We start from the raw sequence: 21,129 nt of genomic DNA, 5'->3' as shown, positions 1-21,129 counted from the left end.
GGACTGACGGGATTGTGCAGAACTTCAAATACAATGGAATGAAATATGGAAAATCAACAGCGCCAGCAACATCATGCAGAAGGCCCTATGATAACAACTCGTGCCCACAGACAGACAGTCAGTGACGCAGTGACTCAAAAGTCATATTTTTTGTTTTATTTTGGAAAGTTTTCTTTTTTTCCTTAATTAGGATTAGTGGTCCTCTATGTAAAGTGCGCTTCGTTCATTGTTATGAATAAAGAGGAGAGACTATAATAATTTTTCCTTTGTCTATTTGAAAGTTTGTAATAAGAAATCATGATTAGGTGAAAGTTAGCCTCCTTTAGTGGTGAACCTTCAGTCTATGAACACTTGAACCTTTGGCTTCACAGAGGGGTTATAGTGAGTATCAGCTCATGTTTTGGTTCACTGTCATCACTCACATAGTGTTGTTAACAGCTACAAAGACATTGAACTGGTCAGGTTGCCAGAAACGATGTGATGAGGAGATGCTGTTTATCATGGTAACCATTGCAACACTTTGTTTTTTCACTCAGGTTTACAGCTGTGCTGTCCAGCAGAATAATGACCACCAGCTCCACATCACGAGGTTACCGTAAGCACCCTACTAAACGGGCATTTATATTTACAGCTACATGTGGTTAACAATAGATGCCACCTCAGGTCTCCCATATGGAAAACCCCCCTGGGCTGGGTCGGGGAAGGAAGAGGATTTTGACGTATACAGTATCGTCTCTGTAGCTTTTTTCCCTGGTTTGTGCAAAACTTTCAGAATAATATGAAACAAATCTGCACACCACCATCATGCTTGCCCAAATGTAAATATGAATAAAAAATTTTTTTATAAATACGTATAAATATAATTTGTGCTGAACAGTGTCCAATGCATATCTTCAAACTAAGGTAGAGCAGTTTTAATCAGCAAAATGTTTCTATTCAAGCACCTAAGTGTATGTATTCACTCAGAGCAGGCTTAGCAGTGAACCTTGAGGTTCTCCCTCTCATCCTGCTGTGCATCACGCAGCTCTGAACTGATGAAATGGGGTGATGTCAGCTTCATGACTGAGACTGAAGGGTCTGATAACAGCACGCTTCATTGGAGCAGACAATCCCCGACTTCACCCCACTGCCTGCTGGGATGACAATGGAGAGAGAAACACTAAGGCCCTTCAGCAGCCCTGCTATGATGCCACCAAAGACTACAGAGGCTGCCCAACAACATGCATACAATCTAATGTGTCCGATGAGAGGCACGTGTTTCAAGACAAGCTACCAAATAATCCAAAAGTGACGGAATGTTTTGGATATATTGAATTTGGATATATTTGAATATTGGATTAGTCCTGTTCTGGAACATTTGATATTGAAACATCGTCTTAACACCTGCTCTTTTATTGACCTGCACATAAGCATGTGTGCCCCACAAGACTTTCAAATGTATTAATCTGTGAGAAACAAACATTGCTACCAAATAAGCTACCAAATAATCCAATAGTGACAGAATGTTATTAGTGGTTTGGGAGGCTGTTTATGCAAAATAAAATAAAATCAAGTCCTGTTTCCTTCCTCTGATTTTGAGACACTGTGCCAACAGATGTCCCTTAATGAACAACACATGATCATGTGAGCGTCCCACAGGACTTTTAGATGTATCAATTTGTGAGCAACGAAAATTTCTGTTAAAAGCAGTAGTTACACTCCTATGATGTCAGTGCTCAAGGGGATGGAAACATTAACTTATAATGACAAAACTTTAATAAAAGTCATGTCTTAAACATTGTGTTTGAAAAACGTATTCTAACAAGGAACCTTTGTACTCCAATTCCAAAAAGTTTGAAGGATGTGTAAAACTAAATAAAAACAGAATGCAATGTCTTGCAAATCTCATCAAACCACATTTTATTCACAATAGAACATTATCAAGATATCAGATGTTGAAACTGAGATGTTTTATCATTTCATGGAAAATATTAGCTCCTTTTGAACTTGATGGCAGCAACACATCTCAAACAAGAAGAGGGGCAACAAAAAGCTGGAAAGTTAATTGCCACAAATCAAAAACAAATTAAGGAGCATTTGACAACTAATTAGGTTAATTGGTGCCAGGTCAGTAACATGACTGGATATGAGAGGCAGAACCTCTCAAATGTTCCACAGAATTCAGATCAAGCTACAGTAACTGCAGTCAACAGCTCTTTATAGACCTGAATCAGGCCTTTGTCCAAGTGGCCTAAGAGGTCTCATGAAGGATACTGATAACCCTTGAAATCCCACGTGGTCTAACGGATTTGCTCAAGTTTCTGTAAACCAACACAAGCTCCTCTGTCGCAAATCAACCAGCAGCTACTCCTTCACTATGAGATCAGGAAGAATGGACTTTGGCAGGGTTGTATGCTGGTCCAAACCAATCTTCAACACATCCACTGACTGAGTGATGAACCACACTGTAGCCTGTGCACTACCTGGAGTTCATCTGCTTCCACTGATGATATACTAATGAACGGCTGTGCTGTCTGAACTACTATGAGGGGTGTGGCTGCTGCTGGATGTGATGAAGCCTCCACGCCTCTTGACCAGCTGACATGACCAAGTTAGAGTGCCTAACACTCTCACCACGGATTAGGAAGTACAACATACGTCTTCCTTCTGTTACCTGGGAAGCTGCATTATAACTTTACAAGGAAGTGCATACTTGCTTCACGACTCCTTTCCCATGTTGCAGCACTATGCCTCTCCATTTCTACACACATTTGTTAAGATAACGTAATCTCAAGTTTCAAGTTTAAGCGGCTTAAAATATTCTACATCATAGTGCGCTGGGGGTTTCAAGAGGTGAGAAACCATTGCTTTGTGCATTTTGCAGCAGTGTCCTATTGTAGGCTGATGACTAATACCTAAAAGTCTGTGCTACAACTATTGTACTCTCTGTACTTTCCAATATTTTTTTTTTACTCTATTACATTTTTTTAATAATTGTACTAGGTACTTCTCAGAAGATGATTTATATTTTAAATTAGTTAATATTTATAGAACTGTTTGAAATATTTTGATCCCCAAACAATACTTGCTATTTTAAGCATTTTTTTTTTTACTTAAATATTATTTGGAATACAAGACATTTACTTAAGTAAATACTCTAAACACTTCTTCCCCCATTGGCAAGAAGTAAACATTCAATTCAACAAAGTGCAGTTTGCAAAAATGAAACAAAATAATGCATAAAAGTAACAAAAAAACAAAAATAAAATCAAAAATATTAATCTGCATTAAAGGAATATGTGAAAGGAATATTAAAGGATATATCTGATTTATCGAATAGTAGTTACCAAAAATAATATATAACAAATGAGTTAAAAAAACTAACAAACAATAATCACGTTAAAGGGAAACCTGTGTCCTGGGGTGACTTTGCAAATATTACCATAAATGGAAGCAAAAGACAGTGTTGCTGTTTATTAAAGGTTCACTTTCAAACCTTTGCTTTTCAGTACGTGCACAACGTGATTCTCTTGGAGTATTGTATGACTCAGTCAAGGTTAAGGCCTCGAGCGCCAGTTAATACACTGATTGCTTCTGTGTACAGACCTCTTAACACTATCATTGCTCAACAGTTGCTCACTAAATGTTTGTGTAGTTTTTTCTCCCTCGACATGGCTGTTTGTAACCACTGACAGCTACAATAAATAAAAGAAAGATCTTTATGAATAATCAAAATATATAAAAAAAAAGAGGTTTTTACTCTGTCTCTATATAAGTATACACACTATTCAGTTTTTAAGACACCAATTAGCCTCCTTTGTATATTCCTCGTGGAAAAAAAACGTATGCTGGTTTCCAAATGGAGATGGAGAGATGGAATTGAAATAACCAATAAAAGGAAGCTCTTATTTCAGGGGTGGGACATATTTGGCAGCAAGTGAACACTTCAATCTAATCTATCAGCTGTAGAATGTGCTGGAAAAACACGCTTGATCCATTGAGGCCCCAGTTCACAAGTTAAAGGATAAAGGATCTGTTATTGAGTGCTGGGTGCCAGATACAACAGCACACTTTCAGAGGTCAAGCGGAGCCCATGCCTCGACATGCCAGAGCTGTTTTGGTTGCAAAACGGGGACCTACTCATTATAAGGCAGATGGTCATGGTTATCGCTGATCACCGTTTTCTTGAGTATTATGAAAAACAATTGTGCATGAGAATGGGCCAGAACTCCTGTTATTTCATGTTTGCCAATGGCAGCGAGTTACAGTCATGTGTAAAAGTTACTGGATATTCTCAAAGTGTCATTGTTTATAAACTGATCATCAGCAGGTGTGTAGACCTTGATAAAAGCATAAAATTAAAAGGGGGGTACTAACTTTTGCAGATGATTGTACATTAATTTTTAGTAGTTTCTGCCTTTTCCTAATATAGCTGCTGACTCGTTTACTTTGAATGACTGGCAACAGGTGTTTTTAAAACTGCCATTGCAAATTACATGACATACATCCATCATCTTTAATGTACTGTAGAATTAACGCCCATAGTGCATCAAAGCCCAGAAATCAACATTATCAGTCACAATTAATTAAAATTAAGCAATATTATATAGAAACTATGCACAAGCAAGAAGGTTTATACAGTTGAAAATACACGACCAACATTTATTTTAAAAAATATTTTTGGTGCTATTTTCCAGCTCCAGCCAAGCACATGGGTGGATGAATGAGGATGCAACTGTGCACAGGATTGTCCCCAAGTCTTCTGTATATATTTCATAGTTTGTACTTGTACATAACAGGAAGTATACCAAGAACGACTTTTTATACTGCAAATGCAATCCAGCATGCAGAAACATATCTACAAACATATGTACTTGCAGGCCACACAAAGTGGAAAACAACTGTTTTATACAGTGACTCACTCTCAACCCACTATTCTCTGTTAATGTTCACCATACAGATGTTATACAACTGTTGCTTCGAGAAGTAAGTGCAGTGGTCAGCAGTTTTTTATTTATTTTTGATGGTTCACTAGGGTTGTTACCTTTCAGAGTTGGACCAGGTCCCAGTTACAGATCCAGCTTTGCTTGACATATGTCTGGAGGCTTCTAGAATAATAACATTCAAATAAATTGTAAAAGAAAAACTGTTTATGCATGATTTATTCTGTTTAGATGATTTTTGCACTTTTATATGTCAGATAGGCTAAAACTGTCACTCAGGCTTTGGTCATTCTTAACTACCAAAACCAAGTCCTTTGATTCGCCAAAACACTTCATTTCTAATGGGTGTTGACATTTATTTTTAAAAAATAACTACATTTAAAGATTTATACAAAAATCTAAAAGGGCTATGGATATTTTTATTCCTAAACTGCAGAAAAAAGTTCAACATGCCGCATCAGCTAAAACTGTCAGCCACACTTTGGGAAACAATGTTCTGTAGTAACAGCAAGTCTTTCGACTGCAGCACATACATTTGATGTTTGTGTTTGGCATTGAAAAGTGTTCACGGTGAAAATCAATGGTGCATCAACAGCTGCTGTATCTATTTGTTATGAAACTGTGAAAAGCGAAAAACAATAATGAAGATGGCATGTATTAGGACATAATGTCACGTAAGGGACATAAGGAACACATCTGTTGATGACATTTTCATGGTAAAAAGGGAGCCTTCTGAACTCTATGCAACAAAGCCCAATTTATATTCCTGGTACATGGCCTGAGGAGTGGGATGATGGGGGTAGAGCTCTCTGGGGCAAACATCATCAAACATCGTGGGCGTCTTTGACGAACTCAGTGCCTCTGCACATTGTCCACTCCTCCTTTGGTACCCAACGTGACATAGTCACGTAAACAGGGCTATAATATAAATACTTGTGGCAGCAGCAGACAACGTACCTTTGCCCAGTCTCTCGTGGTCTAGAGGACTGCTCACCATGAAGCTGCTCGCCCACATCCTGTGTCTCTGCCTGGCTCTGGCTCTGTCATGGGCTGAGTAAGTAGTCTTGACCTTTAACATGAAGGGATGACACAGAGTTTGAAAATGTTTTCAATGTTTTAAAGCAGCTTTTCTTCCTTTTTGGCTGGTTTCACTTTATTCAGTGGAGAGGCTTAAAACTTGGTTCTGTTATGTAACTGACCACAGTGAATATCATTTTATTCTGTCTGCCTGCAATTGCAGTGTGTAATGCACATATATATATATGTATATATATACATATATATATATGTCTGTGTGTGTGTGTGTGTATGTGTGTGTAAAAAACAGTACTGCAATTTGCAATTTTGCACCAATAGAAGCTCCATCAAATTTCTTTTAACCCCACCAGTACCTTATTTGAGTTACTACGTCAGGTTATACTTTGGGAGGTGATTGCACTGCTGTATGACTTTTAATATTGCACTTACTATAATTTGAATGTTGGGATATAAATGCACATTTAGAAAAAAGTTGAGGACAACATTTTGGTTTTAGCATTTTGGCTTTGGCTATGATACCAAAGCTAAATCAAGTTTCTCGTTCTATTCTATTTATCCAGCCACAATGGACATGGAGATGGAGATGGACATGGACACGGACACGATCATGGACATGATCATGGACATGATCATGGACATGCAGCAGGTGAGCTGATGGAAATCGTTCACACTCATATTGACAATGTTAGTTTACCATATAAATCTTACATCACTTGTTTCACTTTCTCACCATGATCTGCAGCCCTCCCTGATCGTTGTAAAGGCATTGAGATGGATGGTGCTGTAGTCACCGAAGAAGGAGTCCCATACTTTTTCAAGGGTACGTCCATGTCCAGAGGAGTCACTGGTAGAATTAAACACGTGCTTTGTTTTGGTCTAACGCTCTACATGACGTGTTGCTCTCAGTAAATGATGTGACATTCAGTTTATTGTAGTGAACAAAAATGAGTGCGGTTCTTTCTGAAGGTTGGGTTTTGTATTTGATATCAGGTGACCATCTGTTCAAGGGCTTCCATGGCCAAGCAGAGCTGTCTAATGCATCCTTTGCGGAGTTGGATGACCATCACCACCTGGGCCATGTAGATGCTGCTTTCCGCATGCACTTTGAGGACAGTCCCAACGAACATGACCGCATATTCTTTTTCTTGGTACGCACCAGTCCTTCAATAAACATTTTTAAGTATTTCATCCTAAAAAAAAGAAAACAAAACCTTTGGACTAGTAGCTGCAGTGATCTCTGAATTAAGAAAATGTCAGGAGCCCACTACTGGACAAAGAAAGAATCAGGTTCTGAATTAATAGTTGTTCATTTCAGACCAAAGTTTCAAATTTATTGTTTTAATAACAAATATTATAAATCACAAATTTTGCTTATGGGAGCTTTACGAGGCACACAGCATACAACATTCTCAGTTTTTATAGTCCCAGAACTGTAGACAAAATCAATTTCTATTTGCTTGTGCAAACATCCTTGATCGCTCCAACCAACCAACCCCCCCCCCATATACACCATCATTGATTTAAGCTGATATTCCCTTTTTGATGCAGGACAACAAGGTGTTCAGCTTTTACAAACACAAGCTGGAGGAGGGCTACCCCAAGGACATCTCCCAGGCCTTCCCTGGAATCCCTGACCACCTGGATGCTGCTGTGGAGTGTCCCAAGCCAGAGTGTGATGAAGACTCTGTTATCTTCTTCAAGGGTTAGTGCAGATTCTCACCTACCTCTCAGTGGGAGGAAAATGACTAAAGGTGTCATACAAAGCTTTAATACTGTGTTATTTCCTTTTCCTGTAGGAAATGAAATCTTCCACTTCAATGTCAGAACCAAGGCTGTGTACGAGAATGAGTTCAAATCCATGCCGAACTGCACATCTGCTTTACGCTTTATGGAGCATTATTACTGTTTCCATGGACACATGTTCTCCAAGTTTGACCCAAAGACAGGCGAAGTACATGGCAAATACCCCAAAGAGGCACGCGACTACTTCATGAGATGCTCCAAATTTAGTACGTGAAAAAAATTATATATTTGTTTCAAATTTTAAGATAATCACTGTAAAAACTTACAAGACAGTGTGTTACTGTGCACAATCTTTCTTGGGCCGTGCTGCGAAGAATAATTATTTTTGTCTTTAAAGTTTATTTCCAGTTGATTTCCCTCAAAATTCAAAAGGCTAAGATGCAAAAATAGAGTTCTCTGACCTGGCAGGACACTCAGGGTTGCAGTGATCAGCTTCCAAGTCTGCTTTGAAAAAATGCAGATAATTGACAAAGCCAATAAACTTTATGTTTATTTTGTTGTTTAGGTGATGACAGTGACCACGTGGAGAGAGAGCGCTGCAGCCGTGTTCATCTGGATGCCATCACATCTGACGATGCTGGGAACATTTATGCCTTCAGAGGTGAGATCTGACACTAAAGGATGTGACACAGATCTGACACTTTGGAATCAGACTGGCAGATATAAGTCAAGCCACGCGTGTTTTCATTTTGCTAATTTTCTCACGTCTCCATTCTATTGTTTTGCAGGCCATCATTTCCTGCGTAAAGATGAGGGCAATGACACACTGAAGGCTGACACCATTGAGCAAGATTTCAAGGAGCTGCACAGTGAGGTTGATGCTGTTTTCTCTTATGAGGGTCACCTTCACATGATCAAGGTAAAGTCCAGAAACTAGTGCACACATGTACTGATTCTCTACTGATACTCAGGGCAAAAACACGTATCTATTTATTTTTCTCCTCAGGACAACCAGGTTTTTGTTTACAAAACTGGTGAGCCCCACACACACCTGGAGGGTTACCCCAAGTCTGTGAAGGAGGAGCTGGGCATCGACGGCCCCATTGATGCCGCATTCGTCTGTCAGGATCATCATATTGCTCACATCATCAAAGGTAAACTAAAACTTAAAAAAAAAAAAAGGTTCTTGTAACACAGTCACATTATTACTGATTAAATAGCTCATTTTGTATAAATCATTTCCTTTGTGTAGTTGACTTAAATTGGTTAAATCCCACAAGATTAAATTAAAATAAATCCATGGTGTTCAACAATTCTCTTGCGACTTACACAAAAAAAACACAAAGTTTACAAGTCCACCTTATTCAAAAACAACCGCATTTAAATTTGACCTTCCGTTTATTGTTACTTCTGAATTAATTTGGCACTGCAGCTTGTATGTCAATGCTTATTATACACGACAACTGGTTTGATGATGAAAATCTCATTAATATTTTTAGCAATGTAAAAAATAACACAAAAAGGTAACCAAGCACTTTATCTTACTTTAATTAAAATGGAGGTTTCCGTTTAATCATCAAGTATTTCAGAAAAATTACAGCGAGACGTTGACAAATTAAGGTCACTGGCCGCTTTATTAGGTACACCTGAACAATCTAATGCAGTCCAATACAGCAGCTCTGTCATGAAGTCGACTTTTACAAGATTATAATTTCTCCGTTTTTTAAGTTCAAACTGTCAAAGAGGCGATAATTCTACTCTCTCATTATTATTGAGGTCGAAATTGCTAGTGCATTCATACGGCAGTGCATTATAAGAACAGGTGGTTTTAATGCTAAGGCTAATCTATTTAAAATAACTACATGCGTACATACATCAGTACGAAACGTTAATTGTCCTACATGAATTTATACGTTTACGACATTTAAAAGGTTGTTTAATACTTCAAAATACTTGGCATACATTTCCTGAAGTCACACATACAACACGCGCCGGGGGCTAATGGTGCGGACGGAATGAGTAATGCTAGCTAGCGGCTAGCGTTCGCTTCTTTAGCTACAGACAACTGCTTGTCCTGGAAAGCGTAAAAGCCCAAAACACAATATTACAAACCTGTTACAGCTCTCAGTTTATCGTTATAGCAATTTGACTTACTTTGAAAACATAGAAGCGAGGAAAGGCGGGAGTACGTCCCCTATCGCCAAATCCCTGCTACTGCTCTTCGGCATTATCACACAAACGTGATGACGCAACGTCGTGCACGCATACGTCATCTGTCAGAAGGTTGACGAATATTGCTAAGTGAACTTGGATCTTCAGGAACAGCAAGAACTATGATGAGAAACTTTTTATTGGCACCTCATTTTTTTACAGCTCCCACAAACTATGTCCTTACAATAATTGTCATAGAAGACTTTAATCTTGTCCCTATGTAACAATGAGCGAAATGTCTCAACAACTATTGGATGGTTTGGTACACAACACATTTCAAGGATTGTATTTTTATGAAGAATCACACCCTAACAACATAAATACACTCCTCAAAGGTCAAAAGGTCAAAATATAACTTCTGGATAAATTGTGCACAGAGTTTTGAATACATAAATAATCATATCTCTCTCTGCTTGCATTGTTCCAGGGCAGGACATCTATGATGTGGAATTGAAGACAACTCCTCGTGCCGCAACCAACAAGCGCCCAATTGCCCTCTTCAAGAAGATTGATGCTGCAATGTGTGGTCCTGGGGGAGTGAAAGTGTTTGTGGGCAACCACTTCTACCACTTTGAAAGCACCATGATATTTGTTGCTGGCAGGGCCCTGCCTGAGCAGCACAAGATATCCCTGGAGCTGTTTGGCTGCGATCACTAAGAGTATTACTTGAAAGGACTGACGGGATTGTGCAGAATTTCACATACAAAGCAATGAAACATGAAAAAACAACAGCACCAGCAACATCATGCACGAGGCCCTGTAATAACAAAGCGTGCTTACAGACAATGACGCAGATTTATTCCAGTTGTTTCCCTTTGAGCTAAAACGTTTTTCTTTCATTCTGGAAGGATTCCTCCTTTTCACAGTCCTCAATGTAAAATGTGCTTATGTGATTCATGTTATACCACGTTGTGAATAAAGCGGAGATACAGCACCATATATGGATTTCTTTGCCTATCTGGAAGATTATCTTATTAAAATTCCCTACAGAGTTTCCATCACATCTGCAAACATTTTCTAAATTAAAGAAGGCCTTTTGTAGTTACTGTATTAATTTATTAGATTGAATAAAATCATACATTTCCTGTGGAACTGTTTAACTGTTGTGGTGAGATACAAGTGCAAGAGCAAGAATACAAACATATACATACAAAATACATATTTAATGTTGCTATAATTAATATTAAATGATAACTTTAAACAATGCCTCAAATGAAAAATGTGATGCTCTATGAACACTTGAACCTTTGGCTTCATAGAGTGTTGTAGTGAGTATCAGCTTATTTTTTAGCTGCCCAGACCACAAAGAGTTTTGCTTGTCTTGTCAGGTGGCCGGAAATAGATATATCGCTTCACAGTGAGTAACTAAGCAGCAGTAAATGTGTAAGTGTCTAAATAAGTTTGCCAAAGCAACTTAAAAAGGCAATGATTTGGAAGTATTGTGTAACTGCAGGTTTCAAAATTAGCAATAGGTTCAAATATAATTTTGAAAAAAAGAGGAAACAGCTATTTACACAGTTTTCCTACAGTTGCAGCTTTTGACCAGTAGAGGGCACAAGACTTCCACTTCAGGCACCAGATGGCTCATGATGCCTATACAACCTTATTTTCTCTCCAACAGTACAACACACAAAATTCAGTGCAGGTGTGATATCATCTGATTCCTCTGAGTCATTAAAGTTAATCCCATGGAGCAGCGGTGTAACACTGATGTGTGATAGGTGTCTATTCTGCTTTATGTGAACCTCACAGACCCTCTGCTGATACATACATGTAGTTTTCTCTCTGGTGAACAAATCGTAGACTCTGTGCAGGCCTCATGCTAATAATGTAACTTCTTAAACTTTGAAATATTTGTCATTAATTCCATATTCACAAACAAAGTGTTCCAACCATAGATACTAAACATGCCAGGTAGCCCCAAATTCAACCAAGGTTCACACTGTAAGTAAAGATCTTTATTCATAATGCTGCAAAACATACAATACAATTTCCGTACATGACCTTTAATTGACAGGCCAAAAATTTTATTTGACAATCTTTGTTTTTCATGTAATTTTAGATTTTGCTGGCAAGATATGACTTCACCAGAGTATTTTTACCAGTTTGTCCTAAGACAAGTATTTCGAGAGAAAGTCCTCATTTTGTGACTAATTGTCCAATGCATATCTTCAAAGAAAGGTAAACATTTTTAATCAGCACAACTTTATTAAACATTTTTATTCAAGCACCTAAGTTTATGTATTCACTCAGAGCAGGCTTAGCAGTGAACCTTGAGGTTGTCCCTCTCGTCCTGCTGTGCATCACGCAGCTCTGAACTGATGCAATGGGATGATGTCAGCTTCATGACTGAGACTGAAGGGTCTGATAACAGCACGCTTCATTGGAGCAGACAATCCCCGACTTCACCCCACTGCCTGCTGGGATGACAATGGAGAGAGAAACACTAAGGCCCTTCAGCAGCCCTGCTATGATGCCACCAAAGACTACAGAGGCTGCCCAACAACATGCATACAATCTAATGTGTCCGATGAGAGGCACATGTTTTAGGACAAGCTACCAAATAATCCAAAAGTGACGGAATGTTATTCCGTCACTATTGGATTAGTCCTGTTCTGGAACATTTGATATTGAAACATTGTCCTAACACCTGCTCTTCTATTGACCTGCACATAAGCACGTGTGCCCGACACAACTTTCAAATGTATTAATCTGTGAAAACAAACATTTCATCTATCCATCTACTATCTGTATCCTGTGTAGTGTTGCAGAGGAGCTGGAGCAAACTGCATCCCTCTAGCAGTGAGCACCACATTTCAAACATGAGAGTGGATGTCAGTGCTCATGGGAATGGAGACATTAACAGAATAAAGTTTTTTGTCCGTTATGATTGGAAAGGCTTATAAGGTGCCAAATGATTGTTTTTATGGATTTTCATGCTCTTCTATAGTTTTCCACTCAGGACAACCTTTGGACTTTCCAGTTGTGGGTATGTACTGTGTGTGTGTGTGTGTGTGTGTCTGTGTGTGTGTGTGTGTGTGTGTGTGAGAGAGAGAGAGAGAGAGAGAGAGAGAGATAAAGAGTTGTCTTCTTGCTGTTTGTGATGCTGGTCTAATTAAGTGGACAGGGAGTGTTGATGGACATCTGCTCTCAGCCTGTCATTTAAGGTGGCTTGACCCGCAGTATGTATGCATCTGTATGTGTGTGTGTGCTGAACAAGCAGGTATGGACATTGGCCAAGACTCTGCCAGATAAACCTCGGATCTCATGACCAGATGGTGCCAGCTACCATCCCCTCTGTAGACTGGTGACCGCTAAAAACACTCCCTGAGATGTAACCCCAGTGCCCTGCATCAAACTGTCAGAGAGAGCAGTGAACCAGTCTGGTAAAAACACGCAGGGAGGACAAACAAACACACACACACCAAAATTATGTAGAGACAGCTCTGGAAAAGACTGTTTAGGATATTCTTGTTTAAATAATCCATATTGTGGTAATATGGCCTGCTGTTGTAAAAAGTCAGGGTTAAAAGATGCTTTCATAAATGGACAGAGAGCATCAAAAACCTAAAGTCAGTCTATTCCGCCTGATCTCACAGGCAAATGAAGCCCAACTCGATATTTAGCAGAAATCAATAAAGCACCAGCAGCACTCGGGTAATAATCTCTACTTTATTCTTCATAGTTCAGTCCACCACTTGTCCTGCCATTTGCTCCTGTACAAAGCTGATTAGACCCCTGGTTACTGAAAAAAGTTGATGCCTGAAATCCGACCAATTGGATGCTGATACTCTTTCCTTCTCTTTCCTACTTTGTCTTTACTGTGTCTTACAGGCTGTATTTGAACTGTGGTCCACAGGATGTTGTTTTTAATGTGCTATGTAAATACATGTAATTTGATTTGAATCATTCCTTTCTCCCTTTCTCCTCTCCTTCCCTTTTGCCTCCTTAATGTCTCCACTTTAAACCTTTTCTCTGCTCTACTTTCTGTCTCACCCTGCTTCTGTCTGCACTTGGCAATGTGCCTGGACTTTGCTCTGCCGCTGTATTCACTGTCTTGCTGTGAGCATTCTGCCCCCTCCGTTTCCACCCTCACTTAAGTCACCACCACCTCCACATCCCCTCTTATCACCTCTCTCCTCTTCTGCATGTCTAACCTTCCTGCCCCTCCTCTTCTTCCTCATCCTCCTCAGTGCGTCTTGTGGATTGGGTTGTGCAGAGCTGTCAGTCCCTGGCTGGGCCTGCCAAGCTGCACGTCCTGGTCAGAGGGGATGCCGGGGCAAATGGTTGGGGCCTCGTTGTGGGTCCGTCCAACCTCCAACCACTGAGCAGTGGACCCCTCAACAGATTGAGCCTCCAGCTGGCCGGCACGGGGCCCACTACTGCCCCATGCTGAGGGCACACATGCCGCAAAGCGCAAATTCCCACTTGCACACGTGCACTCGTACATTAACATGTGCATGTATGGAGACACATGCTTGCCTGCACACAGACACATGCAAACAGACATACAAACACCAATCTGTACTGTAATCACTCATTCACTTAAGGGTAAATCATAATCTCAACTTTGTAAACATTCTAATTCAAAAGCTGTGCAGACTTCATTGAAAATAATGTTTAATAAATTCAGGTGAGGGTAAAAAGAGGAATTATTTAGGATCTGTAATTGGCCTTGTTTAACAGGACAAGACAATTTCAGCAGAAGTTTCCACTCCTAGGTGGGAAACTAGAGGGAAACAAGAGGGAAGTCTGTGTGTGCAGATTCAAGTTTGACTTTTATTTAACTTTGAGTTGTAAAGGTGAATTTGTATTTTATTTTCATCACGATTATCTGTGATAAAAGAGACAAGAAATACATTTTTGAATCGTTCTTATTTCATATATTCTATTTTGTTGTGAGAGCAGCAGTTATGTGGTACAGCTATTGCAGTCACTGATTAAATTTGTGCTAATTATTGGCTTACAAAATTTTTTTAAATCCCCAGAAACATCTTCTCATTTGTTTTGCGTGTCAATTCAAACCTAACGTAGCTGAAAAAAAATCTAAATCCTTTTCATATCATGCTACACCGCACATACAAAAGCCTAATGGAGATTATTTATTTATATATATATATATATATATATATATATATATATATATATATATAACTTCTATGCCACTTTCCAATATACCAAGTTCACTCTGTTTTGTGCATAAAAAAATGCAAAAAGAATTCAAACATATTAGTGCGATTATATATAATTATATGCAACATAATTAAAGAAAACCTTAAACCTTCCCTCAGCTTGAAGCACATACTAAACACATTATGTGATACCTTAGATTTAAAAGGAATGTAAGAAGATATTAAAGATGAAAAAGCATGATTGCAGAGGTGTAGAATGAACACACAATGAGGCAGGTAACGATCGATGAACTTCAGTGAAAATGAGCTCTTCCCAATTTAGCTTTTCCCAAAGCTGTCTGGTTTTAACTCGGTAAATGTACAGAGACATGAAAAATATGAATAACTGCAGGAACAAATAAATCCAACAAAGGAAATTATCAACAGTGGGAAATATTCACCGTTAATTCTGTGTTGTTGTCGCAGCTCATTAAGCTGCCAGTGTAAGTGTATCTGTCTTTGCTCTCATTCACAGTTAATTCCCAGTTTGCCCCTGGTTGAGTTCACTGTGTCGCTCTCAGCCAGGTAAAATTCTCATCCCGTCTTCATTAGCTACACTTGCAGAGGGACCTTACCTGCCTGCCAAGGTCCTCGGGGCCCCCTGACACCAGTGCAGGGGCCTCCAGGGGCCAGAGGAGCCAGGCTGCACACTGTCGGTCTGCAGTCTGTTCTCCAGTTGTGACAGCGAACACATCCTTATGATGACAATTAGTCGCTGTTAGAGTGCGCAGATGCGCAGGGGAGACAAGCGGAGGTGGGGGGGTGGAGGAAAAAAGAGGCAGAGGTAGGGGGGAGGGGCAGGTGGTGCAAAACGCAGGACACAATTAACAAACATGGGAAAAATACCCACTAATGAGGATGGGCAAAGCTCAAGGGACCTGGTGAGAGGGATGAGGGAGGGATTATGACTTTAACTCCACATCAGGGAAGCAAGAGGGAAGGGGGGGGGGGGGGGGGATACTATGTGACAATACACGTGAAAGACTGGCAGACTGAAAATAGACAGAAAGTCTTCTTTAGGGGTCTTCAGAGCTCCGTACAGGCCTAAATTAAATCTAATTGTGTTGAATGAAGTGTAGTGCTGCAGGTCTCAGGTCTGTGTCAACATGTCTAAAATTTGAGTGGATCTCTCCCTATGTTGGCTCTGATGATGTGTTGTGATAGCGTGTTATTTTAGTGTGAGACAGAGAGCGAGGACAGTGAAGTGCCAAAGTGAAGACAGTCTCAGCAAGTGTCTCTCATCAATGTGGTAATTATGGTGCAAACAAAGGTGAAGGTGGGATGTTTTGCTATAGAGTTGGTAGATAAATAAAGGGTTGGGGGGTTAAGCATTATACATTTCTGCTCATAGTGCATAGTGAATCAATTCTATGCTTGACTACAGTGAGTATCATGTTAAACTGAAATGTTAATCAGATGCGGCTGCATCTGCGACATAAACAGAGTTTAAGTTCACACTTGTGGTAATATTTCTCTCAAGTTGTGAGGAATTATTTAGGAGAAGAGACTGCAAACCTTGTGTCCTGAGGCGTCACCAGTGTCATTAAGAAGGCACCTGTTAATAAAGGCTCATTACACACATTGTGAGCATCAACACACACATAATTATACACAAGCTGCACCGGTACTCAAGATTAAAATTTCCATGTGCAGTACTGTACTTAACCATGGATGTCTGACACAGGGGCAGCATGGTGGTGGAGTGGTTAGCTAGAAGCCCTGGTTTGAATCCCTGGTTTCCTCCCACAGTCCAAAGACATGCATGTTAGGCTAATTGGTGTCTCGAAACGCCTGTAGGTGTGAATGGTTGTCTGTCTGTGTGTGTCTGTCTGTGTTGGCCCTGAGAGAGACTGCAGATCTGTCCAGGGTGTACCTCATCTCTCACCCAATGACAGCTGGGATAGGCTCCAGCCCCCTGAGACCCTGAATAGGCTACAGTTACAGATAATGGATGGATCGACAGACGTCTGACACAGGTTCAGTATTTTAGAATTTAACAAGGCCCTCTTCTAAGATTGTGGATGTGCATAATATGTTTTTGAACATCTTGTCATGACCAAGGACCCTTTTTGGAGGTCAGTAGACTTATACAAAGGTGGCCTGAAATAAACATCAATAATTTAGTCTCAGTTACATTTACCCTTATGATGTACATTAGCTTGGTGCACTTTGTCCAATCCTAATCCAAATTACAGATTCCCTGCAATCCCACATCATACTTCTTCTTCCCATGACCCACTTACAGTCTGCGTATGAGCCACACACCAACACAAACTGCATCTATTGTCTCCCAGCCAACAATGTACGGATTAATAACCTTGAGAGACATGTAGCTAAAACAAAAATAACAACAACAACAACTCATAAAGAAGAAAAAAAAAGAAAAGCGACAATGATGCCATCCAGGGAGCACAAGCCCTCATTGTTGGGGGCTGACACGCCGTATTGTGCCTGGCAGACTACATTGCCTCATAGCAGCTGGGATGTGCTGGCAGGGGAAAGAGGCCTGACTGTCATCAGCTGGGGGAGATACAGTGTGATGCAAGCAGCATTACATCACATATGATCCCCAGGATCACTTTTACCCCCTCTCAGCACTGTTAGGAGTTCTGCCGCTGGACAGGAGAGAACTGAAACTACAACACACAAATATGTTTCTGAAAAAAATTCAGTTTGTGGCATTTTGGTGGGCTTTGAATTGCAAGTGTGCTTTAATTACTTTGTACCTAAAAATGGCTGCAGGATTTTCATTTTCAGGCCAAATCCAGTTGGTGCCATTGGAGTCGAAGAGGTTTATTATACATACATATGCTATTTCAAAAGCACCAGTCAAACTTAAAACATAGGAAACATGTCGAATACAACATATACAGTACTTTGTTGTCCCTACCATGGATGTATGATGAGAGCTGGATATTGGACTCGAACATGGCGTCCAGTCCGTGTCACATAACCTAAAAAGGTTTTCCTACTGCACATGTGCACTCGCATTTCTGCAGGTTCTGTCTGCACACTCCAGCTTAGTCCATAGGCTTTACACTACAATGATGAGACTTACTTAATTGATAAGTAAGTCCTGTCATCAATTACACAGATGTGGCATGTCTTATTATAGTCAATGGAGAAAATGCTTTTAGGCCAAAGGGGATTTGGACCACGAGTGTCCACTAGTAAGAATTGGCTGAACGACTGAGAGGTGATACTGTATCCATCTCTCTTACTGATCCATGGTCCCCATCCTCTCAAATGACTCACAAAAAACGTTTGCTGAAAGATGCCCCTATGTCAACAGGCATCTGTTGAAATTGCATTCATTTAGTGCCAGTTTCTCAGCCTTTCTTAGCATGTTGGGGTTTAGGTATGGGTCAGGTTTGTGCACAATATCAAATATTTCCACTGGATTTCGTCACATTTTGCATTTATCAACACAAATACTCAGCCAGCTCCACCTCAGCCAAGCAAAAAAACTCTCTCTATTGCAGCTCTCTCTTTTTAAAATGTTTAAAGTTTCCAGCTCAGGGATGGAAACCCACCTTACCTACCCAACCTGAACTTGTTAACCACAGCTATGAAGAGCAAAAATGTACATATTAAAATCACTTAAATAACTCAGAAGTTCTGACCTTTCATCTTCAGGTTGAAATTATCCTGCAAAAAAACAAAACAAAAAAAAAACAGGTTGCCAAATTATTAGCAAATTACTCAAAAGACTTAACAATAAGTAAATTAAAAATATTTCTTGTGTAGTATAATTAAACTTGATACACAAGCTACGAGTTCCATTACCTTTGTGTGTAAACAAGCCCCTTAGATTCTCGTATGGGTCACAGAATACAACAGAATGTAATGGCTACAAGTTATGTAAGCAATTAAAATAATCTCTCTCCATTATCTGTATGCAAACAAAATTAGCTACAGAGCTGTTCTGTCAGTTTTGAACTGATAAAAAGGTTGACCTGGCCGCTGCATTTACCACAAACACAACATGCACAGATGCACACAGACAAACAGACACACACATTTTCTCAGGCAGGTCCTAATTGCCTATAAATGTCAGTGTGAGTCTGTGTGTGATTGTCTTCTGGTAAATTAACTGGTGGGACTGGCACCTCCTCATTAGACAAGAGATCCATGACACAGTGAGAACACAGCACACTGGTCAACACTTAGGTTGCAGCTACTGGCTACAACCCTCAACTCCCCAGGGATTTTATCAAAGACAGAAAGAGGTGGTGTGTGTGTGTGTGTGTGTGTGTGTTTGTGGTTGAATGCATGTCTGTGTGCATATGTCTGTCTATGTGTATACATTTCGTATTCATGCATTTGTGCTTGTGTGTGAGTCTGAGTCCTCCTGAGGGAAATTAGTTGACTCTACCCTGCTCCGTCTCCAGGTTCACCCCTGATGTTTTCTCTCTCTGCCAGGGCCCTCCCACTCCCATCGGGCCACAATGTGGCTAATTGCTAAATACACTGGCTGTTGTTTCAGATGCTGGCAACAGTCTCTGCAGAAATGACCGCCGTTCTAGTTAATTGGGAAAAAATATGCAGACAGGAGATTTACACTTACACACTTCTTCTATAGAAGTGCGGATCCTCCAGTTACATGTTTAGAATGAAAATGATATGCACCTTAATTTGTCTCGGATATCAAAGTGCAAATCTCTTTACAGGAAGTGTATGTAGTCACACTTGTTTGACTGTTTTTATTTATTATTAGTATAACTAAAACTCTGGAAAAAGTGTGGTTGTAGTATTTAGTTCAGCTTCAATTTATATATTGAAAAATTCCATTTAGCTAAACTGCAAAACACTGTAGCAACTGTAGTTGCAACTAGATTGTGTTTTCCATATATGTTATGGGCAAATATGGTGTAGTAATAAATGCAGCACTCCTATAAAATCCAAACACACCACTTTCATTTGACACAAACACTTTAAATTTACTTGTTGATATACAATATGTAATAAATTAATGTTTTAATTGAAGGTTAAGTCATTTTTTTACATTATTATTCGTTGTGTTTTTAAGAATAACTGCAAAACATAGTAGTCATATCTTCACCCTGCTGGATGTCTGGCTTTTCTCCTTGACCAGCATCATTCTGTGAGAGCTCATGCAGAGCACAGCATCACTCCTCACAGCATTTGGTGCACTTTACACAGTCATACACAGTCCATTGCTTCCATCTCTAAAGCTGTACAGGGAGAGCTGAGAGAGAGAGTAACGAAAAAGGACGGCATCAAATTGATGAATATACTGTAAACCAGTCAGTGCACAGTCAATATTAATAGAGACAAAAAACTAACCGCTAATAATAATACATGCGGACGGGAATGAAAATAATACAAAGCAAATGCTATTGATTTAATTCAAAAGTTCAGTGCCAGATATTGACCCTGCTTAGAAACTCATAAGTTAAAATTTTTAATTATATCCAAGTAATATCCTTCTTCATGTTTTGTTCTTGTCTTGTTTTTAAGTGAAGTTTTATACATTTTGTGGGTGTAGTTTTGTTATTTTATGCTGCTTCTTCTGAGGATAGTGTGGATGCCTCGTGGCAAAGTGGGAATGTGTAAAATGTGTCTTTTAGACCGCAATCTGTGCATCGTCTGCCATCAAAAGATGATTTCAGGTGAACTCAGATTGTCTGTAACCTTAACGAATCATTTGTTCATCCCCTTTTATCACTTTATAAGTCAAACAAATATCAATTTATTTATTTTATTTTTTTATAATGTTGTGTTACAGAACTTTGGACCATTAGTTTAGTCCAAAACAGACATAAATGATTTATTGCCTTGGGTTAATTTATGTTTCCAGCTCAGAATGTGTTGTCTGTCATTAATGGTCGAAACAAACAAGCATTGAAACAGTTGCTGCTCCTTGAAATGTCTGAGTGTGAGAATAGAAGGTTTTCAGGCTGAGCAGCATGTATGAGCCATCTGTTGGACAGTGAATGTGTCTCTGCTTCCCTCACTGTGACAGCACTCACTGTGAATTACACTGTTACCACCAACTGTCTCTCATACTGAAAACAGGGATG

General features: G+C 39.6%; 1 protein-coding gene across 1 annotated transcript; it reads left to right on the top strand.

Annotated features, from left to right (window-relative positions):
- The first annotated feature begins 5,817 nt into the window (after window positions 1-5,817).
- Window positions 5,818-10,853, top strand: LOC137133376 (hemopexin-like). The gene is made up of 10 exons (XM_067516924.1): window positions 5,818-5,976; window positions 6,521-6,606; window positions 6,703-6,780; window positions 6,951-7,108; window positions 7,509-7,662; window positions 7,757-7,969; window positions 8,269-8,364; window positions 8,492-8,622; window positions 8,710-8,857; window positions 10,342-10,853. The coding sequence occupies exons 1-10, from the start codon at window positions 5,918-5,920 to the stop codon at window positions 10,569-10,571; spliced, it is 1,353 nt and encodes a 450-aa protein (XP_067373025.1). The 5' UTR covers window positions 5,818-5,917; the 3' UTR covers window positions 10,572-10,853.
- Window positions 10,854-21,129: the final 10,276 nt, after the last annotated feature.

This window comes from Channa argus, chromosome 9 (assembly GCF_033026475.1).
Source record: "Channa argus isolate prfri chromosome 9, Channa argus male v1.0, whole genome shotgun sequence".
Lineage (NCBI taxonomy): Eukaryota > Metazoa > Chordata > Actinopteri > Anabantiformes > Channidae > Channa > Channa argus.
This window is presented reverse-complemented; position numbering and strand designations above follow the sequence as displayed.